The sequence below is a fragment of the Chiloscyllium plagiosum genome, unplaced genomic scaffold (assembly GCF_037043375.1).
Source record: "Chiloscyllium plagiosum isolate Xiang-an unplaced genomic scaffold, Cpla_swu_hap1 HiC_scaffold_7, whole genome shotgun sequence".
Taxonomy (NCBI): Eukaryota; Metazoa; Chordata; class Chondrichthyes; order Orectolobiformes; family Hemiscylliidae; genus Chiloscyllium; species Chiloscyllium plagiosum.
This window is the reverse complement of record NW_028270145.1, coordinates 24,118,867-24,139,619: the sequence shown is the minus strand read 5'-3', so window position 1 is coordinate 24,139,619 and position 20,753 is coordinate 24,118,867. Positions and strand designations below refer to the sequence as shown.

The 20,753-nt window shown below is 42.2% G+C and overlaps 1 protein-coding gene across 3 annotated transcripts in view; it reads left to right on the top strand.

Moving 5' to 3' along the window:
• LOC122551395 (disco-interacting protein 2 homolog A-like) overlaps positions 1 to 20,753 on the top strand; it is a 282,532-nt gene that overhangs the window by 161,469 nt on the left and 100,310 nt on the right. For all 3 annotated transcript variants that reach the window (XR_015757618.1, XM_043693215.2, XM_043693216.2), the window contains exons 6-7: positions 17,365 to 17,496; positions 18,972 to 19,091. Coding sequence is in view for 2 of the 3 variants with exons in the window: in XM_043693215.2 (XP_043549150.1) it covers positions 17,365 to 17,496; positions 18,972 to 19,091 (252 nt within the window). In the remaining variant the exon portion in view is untranslated. The remainder of the gene's footprint in view (positions 1 to 17,364; positions 17,497 to 18,971; positions 19,092 to 20,753) is intronic.

Below are 20,753 nucleotides of genomic sequence, written 5' to 3'. Positions count from 1 at the left end.
TCTGTACTCAGTTATCGCATTTCGGAAGGCTTCCCATTTTCCAGCCATCTCATTACCTGCAAACGTCTGTCCCCAATAAACATTTGAAAGTTCTTGCCTAATACTGTCAAAATTCGCCTCCCTCCAAATTAGAACTTCCACTTTTAGACTCGGTCTATTCTTTTACATCACTGTTTCGATGCTCATAGAATTATGGTCACTGGCCCCAAAGTGCTCCCCCACTGACACCTCCGTCACCTCCCCTGCCTTATTTCCTAAGAGTAGGTCAGGTTTTGCACCTTCTGTAGGAGATGCATCCACGTACTGAATCGGAAAATTTTTAATACACTTTTAAGAAGTTCTTCTCCAAGCCCTTGATACTATGGCAGTCCCAGTCTGAATTTGGAATTTTAAAATCTCCTATTACTCTTAATTAACTGAGATCTCCTTACAAATTTGTTCTCAACTTCTCCCCGACTGTTAAGGGGTTTGTAGTACAATCCCAATTAGGTGATCACCCCTTTCTTATTTCTCACTTTCAAACAAATTACTTCACTGGATGTATTCCCAGGAGTATTCTTCTTGCGTTCTCTCTCTCCCCCCCCCCCCCCCCCAACCTCCCTGGCATCTATACCCTGAAACATTAAGCTGTCTGGTCTGTCCATCCCTAAGCCACATCTCGATAATAGTTATGATATCCCAGTCCCATGTTTCCAACCAAGCCCTGTGTTCATCTGCCCTTACTTGTGAGGCCTCTTGCATGGAAATAAATGCAGTTTAACTTATTGTGAGGGCCTTGCAGTGTTTTCATAACTGGTACTATTGTCGAAACTGTGTGCCAGAGTGTAAAGACTGAATTTGTTTTCCAGTTTTTTTCAAGATTCACACTGTTTGTTAAAGCTTTCTTTTTCAAATAAGTCTATGGTTTTGGAGTTCAAGACCCTTTCATTAGCATTAAATTTAGTGATCCAGATTTTGTGGTGGTAATGACTGTTAGCAATTACCATGATTATTTTTCTGAAACTGACTCAATTCTTGGCATCCACATACACACAGCTGAATTGAATTGAATTTATCATCATGTGCACCGAAACACAGTGAAAAACTTTGACTTGCGAGAAATACAGGCAGATCACAGAGTTAAGTAGCATAGTACGTAATAGGTAAACAGCAGCAAAAAAAAAACACAGGTACAGGCGAATGGTAAGAGTTCGTGAGTCCATTCAATGTTCGAACAATAGTAGGGTAGAAACTGTTATGAAACCAGCTGATGCTTGTATTCAGGCTTCTGTACCTTCTCCCTGATGGTAGATGATGTAGCAAAACATTGCCAGGGTGGGATGGATCTTTGAGAATGTTGGTGGCCTTTCCTTGATAGATGGATTCTATAGATGGGAGGTTGGCCTTTGTGATTGTCTGGGCCGAATTCACCACACTCTGTAACTATCTCCGATCTTGAATGGTACAGTTGCCGTACAGCTGAGCATGGAAATCCAGAAGATGCTGTCATAATTCTCAAATAGAATCTGTACAGTGTAGAAAGAGGCCATCCAGCCCATTGAGTCTGCACCAAATCTCTGAAGAACATCCTGCCCTCTTTTGACTATAGTTTCTATTAAAATCCCTGAAAATTGGATTTGCATCTGCATTTTAAGTTGTAATAATTACTGAAGAACCCTTCTCACTGTGGAAAACAAATTTTATACTTAGGTCATGTCAAATTTCTTGTTTTAATATAATTCCTCAAGGTTGTTCCAATCTTTTATATTGCTGTCAATAAAATTTATGAATAGTGAAGGATAATCCGTGCAAATTACTTCCCAATTTGGATGAAGGCATTGATGGTACCTTCGCTAAATTTGCTGTTGACACAAACGTACATATGAAAGTGAGTTGTGAAGAGGATATGAGCTCACCAAGGGGTGTATCTATAGATTGAGCAGGTGGTCAGAGTTCGTGCTAATGGAAGAGAAGTGATTAGTTGTCCATTTTGGCAGAAATCGGACAGAAGAAGAATATGTTCATGGTGAGTGATTGCAGAACTCTGAGATGCAAATGTCCTAATGCATGAATCATAGAAGATGAGCATGCAGGTACAACAAGTAATCAGAAAAGCTAATAAAATGATTTGGTTTGTCGCAAGGGAATGGAATGTAAAGTCGATTGACTGTAGGGTATTAGTGAGACTGCATCTGGAGTACTGTGTGCAGTACCAGTCACTGTGGTTATGGAAGAATGTTCATGTGTCAAAGACAGTTGAGAGAAGGTTTACGAGGGTATTAACTGGAATGAGCAGATTTCTTCTGAGGAAGGGCCACAAAAGCAAGGCCTGTATTTCTCCTTAAATCTATACCCTCTAGCTTTGCGCTCTCTTACTCGAGGGGAAAAGATCTTGGCTATTCATCCTATCCATGCCCCTTATGATTTAATAAGCTTCTACAAGGTTACCCCTCAACAGCCAATAAGGGAAATAGTCCAGTCTATTCAGCCTTTCCCTTTGGCTCAAACCATCCAACCCTGGCAACATGCTTGTCATCTTTTCTGAACCCTTTCACATTTCACAACATCTTTGCTGTCGCAGGGAGACCAGAATTTCAGCCTTATTCCTCAAGTGGCCTAACCAATATGCTGTATAACCGCAGTATGACATTGTAACTCGTATACTCTATGCACTGACCAATAAAGGCAAGCATACTCAATGCCACTTTCACCACCCTGTCTCCCTGTGACTCCATTTTCAAGGGACTATGAACCTGCTCTCCAAGGTCTCTGTTAGGCAACATTCCCTGGGCCCTTACCGTTACGTGTATAAGTCCTTCCTTTATTTGACAATAGACAATAGGTGCAGGAATAGGCCATTCTGCCCTTCAAGCTAGTACCTCCATTCATTATGATCATGGCTGATCATCCTCCATCAGTATCCTGTTCCTGCCATATCCCCATAACCCTTGATTCCACTATCCTTAAGAGCTCTATCCAACTCTTTCTTGAAAGTATCCAGAGACTTGGCCTCCACAGCCTTCTGGAGCAGAGCATTCCATACATCCACCACTCTCTGGGTGAACAAGTTTCTCCTCAACTCTGGTCTAAGTGGCCTACCCCTTATTTTTAAACTGTGTCCTCTGGTTCGGGACTCACCCATCAGCAGAAACATGCTTCCTCCCTCCAGAGAGTCCAATCCTTTAATAATCTTATACATCTCAATCAGATCCCCTCTCAGCCTTCTGAACTCAAGCGTATACAAGCCCAGTGGCTCCAATCTTTCAACGTAAGATAGTCCCGCCATTCTGGGAATTGGCCTCGTGAATCTCCGCTGCACTCCCTCAATAGCCAGAATGTCTTTCCTCGAAGAGACCAGAACTGCACACAATACTGCAGGTGCAGTCTCACCAGGGCCCTGTACAGCTGCAGAAGAACCTCTTTGCTTCTATACTCAATTCCTCTTGTTTTGAAGGCCAGCATGCTATTAGCTTGCTTCCCTGCCTGCTGTATCTGCATGCTTGCTTTCATTGACTGGTGTACACCGAGAACACCTAGGTCTCTTTGTACTGCCCCTTGACCTAACTTGACTCCATTTAGGTAGTAATCTGCCTTCCTGTTCTTGCCACCAAAGTGAATAACCACACATTTATCCACCTTAAACTGCATCTGCCATGCATCCGTCCACACACCTAGCCTGTACAGGTCACCCTGTATTCTCCTAACATCCTCCTCACATTTCACCCTGCCACCCAGCTTTATATCATCAGCAAATTTGCTAATGTTAATACCTTAATCTATATCACTAATGTATACTGTAAAAAGCTGTGGTCCCAGCACTGATCCCTGCGGCATACCATTGGTCACCGCCTGCCATTCCGAAAGGGAGCTGTTTATCACTACTCTTTGTTTCCTGTCAGCCAAACCGTTTTTAATCCATGTCAGTATTTTGCCCGTAATACCATGTGCCCTAATTTTGCTCACTAACCTCCTATCTGGGACTTTGTCAAAGGCTTTCTGAAAGTCCAGGTATACTACATCCACTGGATCTCCCTTGTCTATCTTCAGAGTTACATTCTCAAAAAATTCCAGAAGATTAGTCAAGCATGATTTCCCCTTCATAAATTCATGCTGACTCTGACCTATCCTGTTACTGCTATCCAGATGTGTCGTAATTTCACCCTTTATCATTGACTCCAACATTTTTCCCACCACTGAGGTCAAACTAACTGGTCTATAATTCTCTGTTTTCTCTCCCTCCTTTCTTAAAAAGTGGTAAACATTAGCCACTCTCCAATCTGCAGGAACTGATCCTGAATCTATAGAACATTGGAAAATGATCACCAATGCATCAAGAGCCACCTCCGTCAGTACCCTGGGATGCAGACCATCAGGTCCCAGGGACTTATCAGACCTAACAGTCTCTCCAACACCATTTCCTGCCTAATATAAATTCCCTTCAGTTCAAGTCCTTCAGCCACTATTACATCTGGGAGATTGCTCGTGTCTTCCCCAGTGAAGACAGATCGAAAGTACCAATTCAACTCTTCCGCCATTTCTTTGTTCCCCGTAATAAATCCACCCATTTCTGTCTTCAAGGGCCCAATTTTAGTCTTAACCATTTTTTTTCTTTTCGCATACCTAAAAAAGCCTTTACTATCCTCCTTTTATATTTTTGGCCAGTTTACCTTCGTATCTTAATTTTTCATTGCCTATTTCCTTTTTCAGTTATCCTCTGTTGTTCTAAAAGCTTCCCAGTCCTCTGATTTCCCACTCATCTTTGCTACATTATACTTTTTCCCTTTTGTCTTTATATGGTCCTTAACTTCCCTCATCAGCCACAGCCACCCCTGCCTCCCCTTAGGATCTATCTTCCTTTTTGGAATGAACTGATCCTGCATCTTCTGCATTATACCCAGAAATACCTGCCATTGTTCCACTGCTATCCCTGCTAGGGTATTGCACCATTGAACTTTGGCCAGCTCCTCCCTCATAGCTCCATAGTTCCCCTTATTCAACTGAAATATTGTCACTTCTGATTCTACCCTCTCCCTTTCAAACTGCAGATTAAAGCTTATTGTATTGTGGTCACTACCTCCTCATGGCTCCTTCACTTCGAGGTCCCTGATCAAATCTGGTTTGTTGCACAACATCAGATCCAGAATTGCTTTCTCCCTGGTAGGCCCCAGCACAAGCTGTTCTAAGAATCCATCTCTGAGGCACTCCACAAACTCCCTTTCTTGGGGTCCTGTACCATCTTGATTCTCCCAGTCTACCTGCATGTTGAAATCCCCCATAACAACTGTGGTAATAACTTTGCAACAGGCCAATTTCAGCTCCTTGTTCAACTTACACACTACATCCAGGCTACTGTTGGGAGCCTGTAGATAACTCCCATAAGGGTCTTTCTACCCTTAGAATTTCTCAGCTCTATCCACACTGACTCTACATCCCGATTCTAGGTCCCCCCGCGCAAGGGACTTAGTATCATTCCTTACTAACAGGGCCACCCCACCCCCTCTGCCAGTCAGTCTGTCCTTATGATAGCACGTATCGCCTTGAATATTCATTTCCCAGGCCCTGTCCACTTGAAGCCACGTCTCAGTTATCCCCACAACATCATAACTGCCCATTTCCAAATGAGCCTCAAGCTCATCCACCTCATTTCTAATGCTTTGTGCATTCATATATAATATTTTTAATTTGTTACTCCCCTCACCCTCCCTATCAACCCCTATTTCACTTAACCTACAGCATGATCCTTTTTTGAGTTTTCTGCTCCATTGATTGTGGTTTTTTTCTTGACTCCTCTTGTTCTAACTTTCCCTTTAACTTCCTCCTTAAACTTCCAGTTTGTCCCCTCTTCCTCTCCGTCCCCCACCCCAGGCATTTAGTTTAAACGCAGCTGTGTTGCAGTGGGAAACCTACCTGCCAGAATGCTGGTCTCTCACCTATTAAGGTGCAACCTGTCCCTCTTGTATAATTTATCCTTACTGCTAAACGTACCCCAGTGATCCAAGAAATTAAATCCTTGCTTCCTGCACCAGTTCCCCAGCCACACATTCAAGTCCATTATCTCCCTGTCCCCTCCAGCCCGAGGAACTGGAAGCAACTGGATAACCACCCTGGATGTCCTGCTTTTCAGCCGCCTTCCGAGTTCTCCGAAGTCCCGCTGTCGAATGTCCCTCCTCTTCTTCCCGACGTCATTTGTGCCGACATGCACTACTATGTCTGGCTCTTCACCTTCGCCCTTGACGATTTCCTGCACTCTGTCTGCGATGTCCTTAATCCTGGCACCAGGAAGGCAACGCACCATCCTCAAATCCCGCCTGTTGCCGCAGAAACTCCTTTCAATCCCTCTCGCTATTGAGTCCCCTATTACCACAGCCCTGTGTGATGTCTGACGACTCGGCTCTGCCTTCACGCCAATTTCCGATGGGCAGACCTGACCGCCCCTCGGACTGGCAGTGACGTCTGTCTCTACGTTTTCCAAGAGATTCAACCTGTTCCTGACAGGTACTCCCCCGCCTCCCCCCTGGTCTCTTGCACTTGTCTCATCTCTGCCTTCCTCATCGTCTTCTCCCTTCTACTCTCTTCTGGTATGCTCTGTGTAATAACCTCGCTGAAGGTCCTGTCCAGAAAGATCTCGTTTTCTCGGATGAGCCTGAGGTCATTTAGTTCTTTCTTCAGTGCTGCAATATGCTTTGTCAGAAACTGAACGTGTGCACACTTTACACAGTTATATGAGCCAGCTACACCAGAATCCCTGACCTCCCACATCATGCACGCAGTACACTGACTCAGCTTGGCAGTCATGTCTTCACCCTCTTCAACTGTGGCATAATCACTTCTCTGAACTTCTTTGTCCAAGACTCCTGAGCCAAAGACTCACTCTTTTCTCAACAGAAACTTCCTTCAACCCCCGTGGTTTGTTGCAAGTCTGTGGACTTTTAATTTAGGTTAGAGGAGGGTGGGAGGGAGGCCCTACTGTGTAGGACCTGGGGCCTAGAACACACCTACTTAAATAACACTCACCCACCTTCCCAATAGCGTCTGCGCTCCGACTTCACTTCTGCCCTGCTCCTGCTGCTCTCTGCTGCCCTCTACATTGGTAAAAACAATGACTGCAGATGCTGGAAACCAGATTCTGGATCAGTGGTGCTGGAAGAGCACAGCAATTCAGGCAGCATCCGAAGACAGGCAAAATCGACGTTTCGGGCAAAACCCCTTCATCAGGAATAAAGGCAGAGAGCCTGAAGCGTGGAGAGATAAGCTAGAGGAGGGTGGGGGTGGGGAGAGAGTGGCATAGAGTACAATAGGTCAGTGCCTACATTTGCCCTGCCAAACTGTAATACCTCACATTTGTCTCAATTAAAATCTGTCTGCCACTCCTTGGTCCACCAGCCCATCTGATTAAGATCCCTTTGCACCTCCAATTTTGGTGTAATCTGCAAACTTATGAACCGCACCTCCTATATTCATGTTCAAATCATTTTTATAAATGACAAAAAGCAGCGGATCCAGTCCCAATGTACTCATTGTGCAATATGTGCTATCTAGTTCTCACTGCATGTATGTCCTTTTCTGGACACAGGCAAGATACAGTTTCTTTTAAGCTGTTAATGAAATGCAGAGAAACTTGGAATGTGTATATCTTCGGAAAGACGTGAGAGGTATCAAAAGGTACCAGTTTTATCCCTAAATCTGCCTTTTTTTTGGCTTGCGTTTGAATTTGTAACATCAACTTTTTTTTTGGTCTCCGTATTGAGTGAAAGTTGAACCGATAACATCTCCAATTAGAAATGGGCAGTTTTAAATCTGGAATTTGAAAACATTTACAAATGGCATCCTATTATGGGTAATTCATCATGTCAAAAATTAGTTTGAAATCCACTGCAGTTTATCTTACATGTTGGATTTGCTCCTTTTGGCTTTCACTTGTAGATTTTCAAGACTCAGTGGAAAACGTGTGGTGAGAACTCCTCTGAATAGGCAGTTGTATTGCATATGTGAGCAACTCAGCAATCAGTGACTGTCTTTTGAATCATCTTCGCTGCTTATGGGGAAGCAGTTGGTCTCTGCTGGCACAGCTGAGACCAGAACTTGTGTTATCTTTGTCAATGTGGACACAAACACATCTACCACTCAAAGTATTGTATATTTGCACCACACGACACTGATGAATTTTAGCAGTCTCATTAAGGATGGGGTGATTTTTTGAATAACGTGTTTTACTAATTAAGCATTGGCTGTTAGTGGGAGAGAAGCCTCTATTCATGATGAGAGTAACCAAGCTATGAAAATAATTGCCTTATTTGGAACAGCTTTGACTATTGAAAGGAATTCTGCATTTTCATTCTATGATAAATAAGTTGCCTGTATGTTTAGGAATGCCTTTTCAACCCTTAAGCAGAGGAAGCTATTTTTAGCTTAGTAGATACTTTTCAAACTAAGATATAAATGTTTCAGTATGATGTGTGTAAAACTGGCAATAAACATTTCTGTTCTTCAGTAGTATAACCAAAATAATACACTGCTTAATTACTTAAGTATATTAACTGACGTTGTATTGACTGCCTTGGTTTGGCTGGAGTTTTGTTTTCCTGCAGTTTTGATGTTCGCGAAGTTAGCCTTTGACCTCTATCCCTAATCCCCTTGGAAAAATAGTCATCTTGAACCATTGTCCCTTTGGTGCAGGTACTCCAACAATGCTGTTTGGAAGGGAATTCCAGGATTTTGATGCACTGACAGTAAATGAAAGATGACATAATTCCAGATTAGGGTGAAGTTAAAAATCACACAACACCAGGATATAATCCAGCAGGTTTATTTGGAAGCAGTAGCTTTTGGAGCGCTGCTCTTTCATCAGGTGGTTGTGGAGGTTAAGATCATGCTCACAGAATTTATTGCCAAAGGAGTCCAGTGTCATGGAGATGTGATATAGGAAACAATCTGAGATTAAAACTTTCACCTTTTATAATGGGTTATGCTGGTGTCTGTTCTTTGATCTGTAAATCCCAGAGTTGCTTTTAAATTACATTCTCAAGATAGCTCAGGTGTTTAAACAATAGGTGTGATGTGTGTCTATGCCCCACTTTTATGTCAGACTGACGAATCCTCTCTATAGTTTTACAGAATTTTCATGCAGTGTTTGAGCAAAATGTAATTCTGCAAAAACAAATTCACCCCATAACCTTTTTGTGTGTGTGCATATGGGAGTGACACGTGTGTGTGTTTTTTTAGATTAGATTACATTACATTACATTACAGTGTGGAAACAGGCCCTTCGGCCCAACAAGTCCACACCGACCTGCCGAAGCATAACCCACCCGTACCCCTACATTTACTCCTTACCTAACACTACGGGCAATTTAGCATGGCCAATTCACCTGACCTGCACATCTTTGGACTGTGGGAGGAAACCGGAGCACCCAGAGGAAACCCACGCAGACACGGGGAGAATGTGCAAACTCCACACAGTCAGTCACCTGAGGCCGGAATTGAGCCCGGGTCTCTGGCGCTGTGAGGCAGCAGTGCTAACCACTGTGCCACCGTGCCGCCCACTTTTTTTTTAAATCAACACCTTCCACTTAGTAAGCACACTGTAAACAGTATCACTACTCATGCCATGGAAGTCTTCCTTGTTCTGACACTGGGCTGTTCACTCTCTCTCTTTCTCTCTCTCTGTCTCCTTCTCCCCACCCACACTAAGAGCAGCACTGGCATTAGATTTAGATTTTTTAGGTTAGAAGTGCACATCAAAGAGTGTGTGAGAGGGTGCATGTGTTGAGTGCGGGGTGTGAATGTACGTGCATATGAGACAGTGTGTCTGTGTGGGTGAGTATGGAGGAGCGTGTGTGTATATCATGCTGTGGGGTCACCTGTAGTGTGACATGAACCCAAGGTCCAGATTGAGGCCATCCCAATAAGTACCGAACTGGGCTATCGACCTCTGTTTGGCCACTCTGCACTGTTGCTTGTCCTGAAGTCCGCCTTGGAGGATGGTCACCCGAAGGCCCGAGGCCAAACGTCCCAGACCGCTGAAGTGCCCTCTGACTGGGAGGGAACACTCCTGCCTGCCGATTTTTGTGTTGTGTCCCTTCATCTGTTGTCGTAGCATCAGCTCGATCTAACCAATGTCTCATGCCTCAGGGCATCCTTGCCTGCAGCATATGAGATAGACCACTTTGGCTGAGTCACATGAGTACTTGCCGCATACATGGTGGGAGGTGTCCCCACGTGTAATAGTGTTGCCAGTGTCTGTACTCTGACACGTCTGGCAGCTGCTGCTGTGGCAGGGTTGTACGGTGGTGTTGTCTTGAACGCTGGGCAGTTTGCTACTGTTGAGATGAGGAGAAACCTGACGGACACTTGAAAGTACTCAAGGGTGCCCTCATAAGAACAGGGTTTGATGCTCAACTCATTGACTGCCGGTTCCAACGTGCCACAGCGCAAAATTGTCGTGACCTCCCCAGGAGACAGACACTGGCTGCAACAGACAGGAACGCTTTATTGTCCAGTACTTCCTGGGAGCTGAACAACCACGCAATGTTCTTCGCAGCCTTCAACACATTGAGGATGAGCACCTTGCCAAGTCCTCCCCTGCACCTCCACTTCTTGCCTTTAAACAACCACCAAACCTTAAACAGATCATGATTGGCTGCCGAGCCCTTAGAACAACAACACTATTCAACTCTGCCACAGCAGCCGCTGCAGGACATCTCAGAGTATCAACACGGGTAGCACTATTATACACCTCCCACCATGTATGTGGCGAGTACTCATGTGACTCGACCAGTGTGGTCTAGCTCCTACGCTGCAGGCAAGGATGCCCTGAGGCATGGTACATTGGTGAGACCAAGCAGACGCTTTGACAACGGATGAATGGACACCGCAGAACAATCAACAGACAGGAATGCTCCCCCTCAGTCGGAGAACACTTCAGCAGTCCGAGACATTCGGCCTTGGACCTTCAGGTGGCTGTACTTCAAGGTGGACTTCAGGACAGCCAACAATTGAAAGTGGCCCGAGCAGAGGCTGATGACCAGGTTCGGTACCCATGGAGGATGGCCTCAAGTGGGACCTTGGGTTCATGTTCCGCTACAGGTGACCCCACTGCATTTCCGCACCCTCACATATCCTGTCTCTCATATGCACACACATACATCCCCACACCCTCGCCAACGCACGTACCCTCTTCAACATACCCCATCACACTCGGGCATGCACTTAACCAAGCTTATGCGCACACACTCTGTCATGTGCACTCACATCCACATGCACACACTCACGTGCACTCAATCTGTTGTTCCTGCATATGCGCACATAAACTTATGGGGTGAATTTGTTTTTTGCGGAATTACATTTTGTTTTGCTCAAACTACAAGAATCTATGTAAAACTCTTTAAAACTATACAGAGGATTTGTCAGACTGACATAGCATTGGAGCACAGCCATCACACAAGTTTAAAAACCTGAGCTGTCTTGAGAATGTACTTAAAGGTAATTCTGGGATTTACATATCAAAGAACAGAAACCAGCATATCCCATTATAAAAGATGAAAGTTTTAAGTTTGTTTCCTGTATCACATCTCCATGACACTGGACTCCTTTTGCTATAGATTCTGTGAGCATGATCTTAACCTCCACAACCACCTGATGAAGGAGCGGCGCTCTGAAAGCTAGTGCTTCAAAATAAAGTTGTTGAATTATAACCTGGTGTTGTGATTTTTAATTTTGTCCAACCCAGTCCAACACTGGCATCTCCAATTCAGGCTAGGATGGTGTAAGATACGGCAGGGAACTTGCAAGTGGTGGCAGTGTTGCTTTGTACCTGTTGACTTTGTTCTTTCAGCTGGAAGATGTTTTTAGTTTGAAAGTTGCTATTGAAGGAGACGTAGTGGGTAACTGCTAGTCATCTTTTAAATGGTATGTGGAGCTGCCAGGACACACCAAGTGAATTTTGAATGTGATAGATGGTGGTCTGCAATACCAGCGCGTCATCCTGGATCTCATTAAAATCCTTGTGTTGTAAGCTGTTCTCCAAGCATGTAAAGAGTATTTCATCACACTTTTGATTTGTTCCTTGTAGGTAAGTAAGTAAGTTCTGGCCAGTTAGAAGGTGATTTCCTTACCATAGATTCTCAGTCTTTTTTCCCTGCTCTTGTTGCCACAGTATATGAGCTGGTCTTCTGCAGTTTCTGCATAATGGCAAGCGCAGAGGATTTTCTAGTGGGGGACTTCACCAATGGTAATGTCATTGAAAGTCCATGGTTGGATTCTTTCTTAAAGAAATATTAACTGCCTGGCACTTGTGTGGTAAAAATGTCAGCTGCCACATTTCAGCCCAAATCTTAGTACTGCCTCGGCCTTCTTGAATGTGGACTCTGGTTACTTCAGTACCCAAGGAGTTGCTCATGGTGCTAAAGATTGTGCAATCATCAGCGTTCATCCTGACTTGTGGCTTAAAGTGGGGATGTCATTGATACAACATTGGAAGATGGTTGGGTTGAGGGCAACATCCTGAAGAACTTGTGCAGCAATGTCATGGAACTGAGAGGATTGACTTCTACCAACTGTATCAGTGTTCCTTTGTATCTGATATGACTCCAGCAGTGGAGAGTATTTTTCCTAGTTTTCCAGTGACTCCAGATTTCCAAGGGCTCTGTCAAATACTATCTTGATTACAATGGCAGTCATTCTCACCATACCTTGAGCTTACCTATTATGTCTGCGTTTGGACCAAAGCTAGAAGGTTAGAAGGAGAGTGGCCATGATGGAATCTAAACTGAGCGTCGCTGAGCATGTGCAGTTTGATAGCAGTGTCCATACCATCGATAAATGCTTAGATTAAAATTATACTGATGGGACAGTAATTGACCATCTTGGAGTTGGCCTTTTTTATTGTGGACAGAATGTAGTTGGGCAATTTTACATATTCACCTTGATGTCAGAGTTGCAAGTCCACGAGAATGGCTTGGCTAAAGGTGCAGTTCATTCCAGCTGTCAATTCTTCAGGACTATTGCTGTTATTCTCAGGATCCATACCCTTTGTAATTATTGTCTCACTTGCTTCTTGATTTTGATGGAAGAATGATATCCTGGAGTTCTTGGGAGGAGCTCAAAATGGATCATCCAATTGGCATTTCTGGCTGCAGATATTTGTGAATGCTTGAACCTTGTCTTTTGCATTGATGTACTCCGCTCATTCACTGTTGAGAACGGGGATTTTCGAGGCACTTCCTCTTCCTGTTACTTGCTCAATTGTTCACTACTATTCATGCCTGGATGTGGCAGGATTACAGACTTTTGATCTGATTTATTAGGGTGGGATTTCTTAGCTTTGCCTATTGAACAAAATTTCTTCACTTCCAAGAAAAGCCCTTATGTTACAATCAACAAGTGATGATAATGTAGTGCCTTTTAATAATGATGTTGTAGAAATAATATGGATGCCTGATCATCGCAGGGAGGTTATCCAAATACCTCTTATGTTCTGCATATGAGACTGGCCTTAGAGAAAATTACAAAGGATGTCAAGGCACAATCCTTGTGTTTCCTTTTTCCTTTCCAGATGAATACATCTTCCTGTTGTATTGTTTTTCTCATTGTTCAGATTTTCTGGAATCAGTGCTGTGGTTTTGAATTGTTTGTTAAAAATTCCATGCTTGGTGCTTCAGCTTTGATTTCTATCTGTGGTGTGTGGGTGGATTTCTTTATTTTCACGTTGAGATTTATTATATATTTAGAATTGTGAAACAATACAGGAGCTTTTACGCTGCTGGATGGAAACAATACCACACTAAATTGTGCAAAGGAGAGTAAATTTAAGGGCAAAGTGCAGACAGGTGCGGTGACAAAAGTATGATTGCAAAGTTTGCAGATGACACAAACCTTGAAAAAATTGAAAACTGAGGACGTCTGTGTGGAACTCCAAGTTGATAGGTTGATGGAGTAGGCAGATGAGGTTCAGTTTTGGGGTACACGTTTTGTCTTTTAATGTTCTTCCTCCCAATGTAGAATAGAGAGACAGTTCTGAAGGGGGAGCAGAGGGACCTCTGTGTACATGTACATACATCATTGAAAGTGACAGGGCAAGTAGAAAGAACAGTTAATAAAGCATAAGTGTCATTGGCTTTATGAAGAGCAGAAGAGTAAGATGGTAATGTTGAAACTGTCATAGAATCATAGAGATGGACAGCATGGAAACAGACCCTTCGGTCCAACTCATCCATGCCGACCAGATATTCCAACCCAATCTCGTCCCACCTGCCAGCACCCGCCCATATCCCTCCAAACCCTTCTTATTCATATACCCATCCAAATGCCTTTTAAATGTTGAGATTGTACTCTCCTCCACCACTTCCTCCAGTAGCTCATTCCATACATACGCCACCCTCTGTGTGAAAATGTTGCTCCTTAGGTCTCTTTTTTTTTTATATCTTTCCCCTCTCACCCTAAACCTATGCTCTCTAGTTCTACAGTCCCCCACGCCAGGGAAGACACTATGTATAAGACACTTGTTAGTCATCAGCTGGAACGTTGTGTATATTGGAGCATTGAAAGATGATTGCATTGGAACTTGTGCAGAAATGATTTACAAAATGGTTCCAGGAATGGAAAATTTGCAATTTTGTGGATAGTTTGAACTTTGGGGCTATTGCTGTTTGGAGAGAAGAAGGCTGAGAGGAGGTTTGATTGAGATTAGGTATTTCCACTCGTTAAAGCAACAGAAATGAGAAGATCTGGATTAAAGTGATGTGTAAAATAATTCAGGGTATTGTGTGGAAAATCTTAGCATGTGAAAATGTGTTGGAGCCCAGTTGTATTGAGACATTCAAGAAGGCATTGGATGATGATTTACATCAAAATAGCATGAAAGAGTAGGGGGGAAAAGCAGGAGATTGGCAACAGGTAATGATCCTTTTGTCAGAAGCTGGTAAGGCGTGATGGGTCAATTCACCTTATCCTTGGCTCGAATAATTGTATGGTTGTGATAATTGGGGATTTCACTTCTCCCATTTTCAATAAAGGGAATGACCTTAATGTTCAAGTCAACGAGGTTGTAATAGGGAAATGAGATTTGTTGAAAGTGGCTAACAAGGAAATGTTCAAAAGTTTGTCAGTGTTCAAAGTATTCCAGTCAGTCAAACTGAATAGGATGTGTGTTTAAAGGTATAAATTGAAGACCCTGGTGAAATCTTTCTTACTGTGACAGAGGACTGGAGGATTTCAAAATTTTACAACCCTGTTGAAAAATAGGACAGGGATAAATCTAACAACTACGAGTCAGTCAGCCAAATTTGTGGAATGTTGTGTTGGCCTAAAACAAACTCTTGCGCTCTAATAACAGCTGATAAAGGACAACCAGCCCAGATTCCTAAAGGCATATTGTGTTTGACTCACTCAGTTGAGTTCTTAGAAGTCATGGATATAATGTGGTTTAATGTGTATGTAGGTGAGGGGAGACCGAAATGTAACAAAAATGTTGTAATTACAGAGTATAGGGACAGAGACCTTGTAGATGTATGTGCAGGCTCTTGAATGCAGCAGGACAAGTTGAAAAGCATGCAGAATTGCTGGCTTTGTAGAGAGGCTTGGAATGCAAAAGCATGAAGATTATATTAAACCTTCATGAAACACTGGTAGGTCCAGTTGGAGCATTATAAGCAATTTTACTTAGGACACTTAGAGTAAGGATTACCAGAGGTCAGAGAGGGGACTTAATGAAATGGTGCCAATGTTAGAAAACTACTGTTATGTCATGACACTGGAGAAATGGCTTATTTGCCTTTGAGCAGACAAAGTTGTCAGGAGATCTGATGGTGTTCAGAATAATGTGGTTTTCCTTGTTAAATAATGTCTAAGCATTTCCCACAAAAGGGTCAGTGACTACAGGACAGACCTGAGAGTTGCCAAAAGAATGAGCAGTGACATCTGGAGCTATTATGCGATCATCTGGAATGTACTGTCTGTAATGTGATTTGAACTAAATTCAGTATTAATTTTCAAAGGAGATGTACACATAAGAGAAAAGCCCACAGGACTTTGAAAAAAATCAGTCAAATGTGACTATTGGACAAGTATTTTAAATTTTCATGATTGTGCAAAATAAGCTCTTCTGTGCTGTATCATTCTACAATTAAACATTTTATATGGTGGGAGATTGTCAGCGACTCACGAGTGGTACATCATTTTCTTGCAAGTCCTGTCATGTTGCTGCCATTTAGGCTTGTTTTGTGTAAGCTCATTGAGCCCACTTACTTTGAATGTTTTGGGTTACCAGTGAGTGGGAACAAATTCTCTTCGATGAACAGTATTGCTAAGCTTCTGATCTTGACCTCGTTTAATTTTTCCATGCTTTTCATATTTCCATACCTTTTGCATGTTCTTAATATTCCTCTTGAGTTTGTAGCACCAACTGGAAAAAATTCAGTTCAAAAGTAGTTTTAAGATTTGAAACGATTGCATGCTGAGTGTTGAGTTTTAGAATATCTGTTACAAAACCCACCAAACTTTACTCAGAGTATTACAGTGCGCACCCAAGGCAAATTGACACAGCAGGTCAACATTGATGTTTATGGTACACAAGCTGCCTCCTACTTTACTTTGTAACCCCATCAAAAAATCCTTCTTTATTCCTTTCTCCCTTAAGGAGAAGCTGGGTTAAATATATTAAGTGTTTAGCACTGCTGCCTCAGTGTATGGGACTTGGGTTCGACTCTACCCTTGAGTGTGGAGTTTGCACATTGTCCCTGTGTCTGTGTGGGCTTTCATCAAGTGCTCCAGTTTCCTTCCACAGACCAAAGATGTGCAGGTTAGTTGGATTAGCCATGTTAAATTGCCCATTGTATCCAAAGATATGAACGCTGGGTGGGTTGGCCATGGTCAGTGCAAGGTTACAGGGTAAGGGTGAGTCTTGGTGGGATGCTGTTCGGCGGGTTTGATGTGGACTTGCTGAGTTGAATCGCCTGGAGGGATTCTGTGATTTTTATGATACAATGGCAAATGTGCTTATCAGTTTGTATGTGGTAGTAGTTTCGCGTTCTCTCCAATTTGAATTCCTTAGTGGATTTTTGATGACTGGCAATGATTTTGGACCCTAGTTTTGATCATTGCCTCTCCTCCCTGTCAATTAGTTTGTGTGGGCATTGGATGTGGAAAGGATTAAGTCATTTTATAATCGCTTTCTGTCTGTACCATACAACCACTCATTGTCATGATGTGCATATAAGTATGAAAATCCATGAAACAGCACAGCCAGCTCCTCTGGACCTGTAATGAGGCAAGGGGGTAATTAAGTGAAAAGTAAGATGTATGTTAGAAATGGAATAAACCACATGATTTATTTTTCAGTTGCTGTCTGATAAATAGTCAATATTTTAATGCTTTTTACTTTATATTCAGATAACCACTCAGCACCACCAGATGTAACCACTGGTGCCTCAGAGCGTGCTACCCACTTTGAACGGCCACAGGTTTCCTCAGTTCGTGGAGTTCCTCGTGGTTTCAACAGTAGTAAGATGGAAACTGCTGATGGTAAGTTTGTGTTGGATTTCAACATTATTTTCCAGTCATATTAGGAAAGAGAGATTTGGAACTCAGGCTTGAGAACAAAATCATGACTGGAATTGAAATCTAATTAAGCAGACTCCGTTCCATTTTAAATGGAAGTTTTTTTGGCAGGAGTTGGGTGCATAGTGATTTTTTTTTTGTCTCCTTTAAGCTATCTTAAATTGCCCAGAGTTGAATTTGTTCTCATTGTGTGGCTGAGCAAACAATTCCCAAATTGGCGATGAAAGGAACAGATGTAAAATTAAGCATTTTTCACTACTGCAACACAAATGCAGATGAGCAGCAACTAAAGTATTATATAGGTTTTCATTGCTATATTATATAACTTTTGTGTTTTCTTTGAATCAGATTGTCAGTCTGTCAGCATTACATATAAGAAAATGCATAAGGCTGTGAAACACTCAGAAAATCAGACAAGTTTGTCGAGAAATAAACTAAGTAGTGTTCGGTCAAGTACTTTTCATCGCCATGTTATAATCTCAGTCCATTGATCTGAAATGTTAACTCTTGTTGCAGTCTCAAAAATGTTTCCCAATCTATTGAGTATTTTCTTTTTTACAATATTTGATACGCACCATCTGCAGGGCTTTGCTTTGGAATTTAATGCATTGTGGGGATCCACGGCTGCAGTTTGCATTAAGAACATTCAGACCTATTTCACATAGATCCCTGGCCATTAGAAAGAGAGATTTAATTAAAACTGAGCACAATTAAATCTTATAAATTTTCAAATTTATCAGGACTTTTCAAGGTGCTTCTCAGCCATGGACAACATTTCAAAAGACCTTCAATGTCACAAGTAATATGATGGGCAATTTGCACACAGCAAGTGCCATGAACAATATCAGAAAAGTTGAGTAATATATTGTAACTGTTGATCAAGCAAAAAATATTGACCAGGACGTTAGAAAGAAGAACTCGCTTCTCTTTGAAGTCATGCTTTGGGATCGTTAATTTCCAACCAAGGGGAAAGGTAATGCACTGGCTTCAAATCTTGTCAGAGTAATGGAACTTGTGGCAGTAACACACACCATCAGTACTGCATTGTAGTGTTTACCTCTATTTAGTGCTGAAGTCTCTGAACTAAGACTTGAAGCTTTGAATCTTTGGCTCGAAGACAAATATACTACCAATGAGCCAGGTTGATAAATATGAGCCCTAACAGTGTCTGACGCTACAAACAATCTGAGGTCAAATCTGATGCTACGTTGAAGTCTAATAAAATCAATTACACCTTAAATGCTGCAAAACTTTTCAAAAATGCTTTATTTCAGTGATTTTTACAAACTTTTCAAATTTTCTCTTGAACCATATTTTCATGCTCTGCCTTTGTGATCCTTGACAGTTGAAAATAGTGCTCTTCAAAGAAAAGAAATGACTAACACAGCAGACTTGCGAGTAACATTTTGAAAGAATGTGTCTTATATTCATTTTCACAGGTGTACCTGTGAATAGCAGAGTTTCTTCAAAAATTCAGCAACTTCTGAACACACTTAAGCGACCCAAGCGACCACCACTGAAAGAATTCTTTGTTGATGATTTTGAAGAACAGCTGGAAGGTTAGTGAATCTTAATGAAGGTGCAAGGATTTCTGGGAACTCGTGCAGCTTCATAGGGGAGACGATGGAGCAGAGGGAATGCCACTGGGCTGGTAAATCAGGATCTGGTGAATGCTTTGGGTCAGAGGTCTGGGACAACCTCGTGGAATTTAAATTCAGTTAATAAATTGGAATATTGAACTAGTCTCAGTAAAGGTGGACAGACAATTATCATCAATTATTGTAAAAATCCATCTTATTCAGGAAGAAAGTGTACTGTCCCATTCTGATCTTTACTGCTGTCTGAATTGGTTCAGCAAGCTGCTCATTTCGAGATGAATTAAGAATGTAACAGATGTTGGCCTAACCTGTCATGCATACATCCCAGAAGGCAATAAATTTTCATTGTTTTAATCATATCAGTCAGTTACTTTGACCGTTACATTTTTTGTTTGTTTGTGATTAAGTTATAACATTTAAGAGATTAATGCAGTGTAAAGGGATGATCATTCTGTTCAATTCTCCTTCTCTTGCTCCTCATTCTCACTTCATATATAGATTTTATTTGAAAAGATCATTTGATATGACATGGTTTTACTGCTGAAATGTGACATATTTGTTGAACCTTATTGTCTTGCAAGCATCAGGACAATTCAAAAGAACACAAAGTAAGGGGAATGCCAATATTTTACTGAGGAGAGTGCTGAATGGTTGGCATGTTGACTATGGTAGAGATGGTGCCTTGGAGAATGTACCTACCAATGTGATTGATAGTTCCCAAGCCTTTGTCAGAGTTTAAGCTATACAGGGTCGACTCTGGCTGGGCATTGTCCTGAAAAATGAGCTAGCGAATGGCTGTCTCCCATTTTTGGTTAAAACAGGCGCGATATGTATAAATCTTTCTTTCTGTAAAGAACAGGGCCTGGATTTTAATATTTATTTTCTAGTACATACAAATATGCCACACTGCAAGCTCAAGTGATCGTCCTAAATTGGTTGTTCGTGTAATTCTTCTCACACTTGGGATTATTTGGCAAAAGTTATTCAATTGCTCGATCACGTTTTAAAGTTGGATACTATTGTGAGCAGCTTGTTTGGGTATGGTCAGTACCTTATTGCAAATGACCAAAGTAATGTGCTGTTCTTTAGAACTTTTGGGACTTGCTTACTTGATAGCACTCCAGCATTGAAATTCATACACCCCATTACTCATTTGTTTGGTATACAGAATGTGCTTTTGGCTTGACAGCTGCATCCTGTTCATGACAAACACTGCATGTGTTGCTCCTGCATTGCAACAACTTGATGAAGCAGCTAGCTTCAGTTGTTGCTCCAGTGTTGGAGATGCCTTACTCCTCAAGGTTAATCAGAGGTAAACTCGACACTTTGAGGGACAAGAATGATTGAATTGAGGCCTCCATGAGTGTGAGGTACAGCAGGAAATTATCTGATTAGGGTAGCCATTATCTCTCAGGATGCTTCCCCCTCTCAGTTTGCACAATGAACAAATGACTGGCCGTTTTAATGAGGTTGCCGTAAGGGTCTTTCCTATAGCACGTTGAACTGTAGGAATGCTAATGTGTATACTGACTAGTAAAGGTGGGTTTGTAGTAGACAGTAGTAGAGAACCCCCAGAAAATGAGTATGAGCCCTTTGCTGGCTCACTTCTCAGAAGTACCCCAG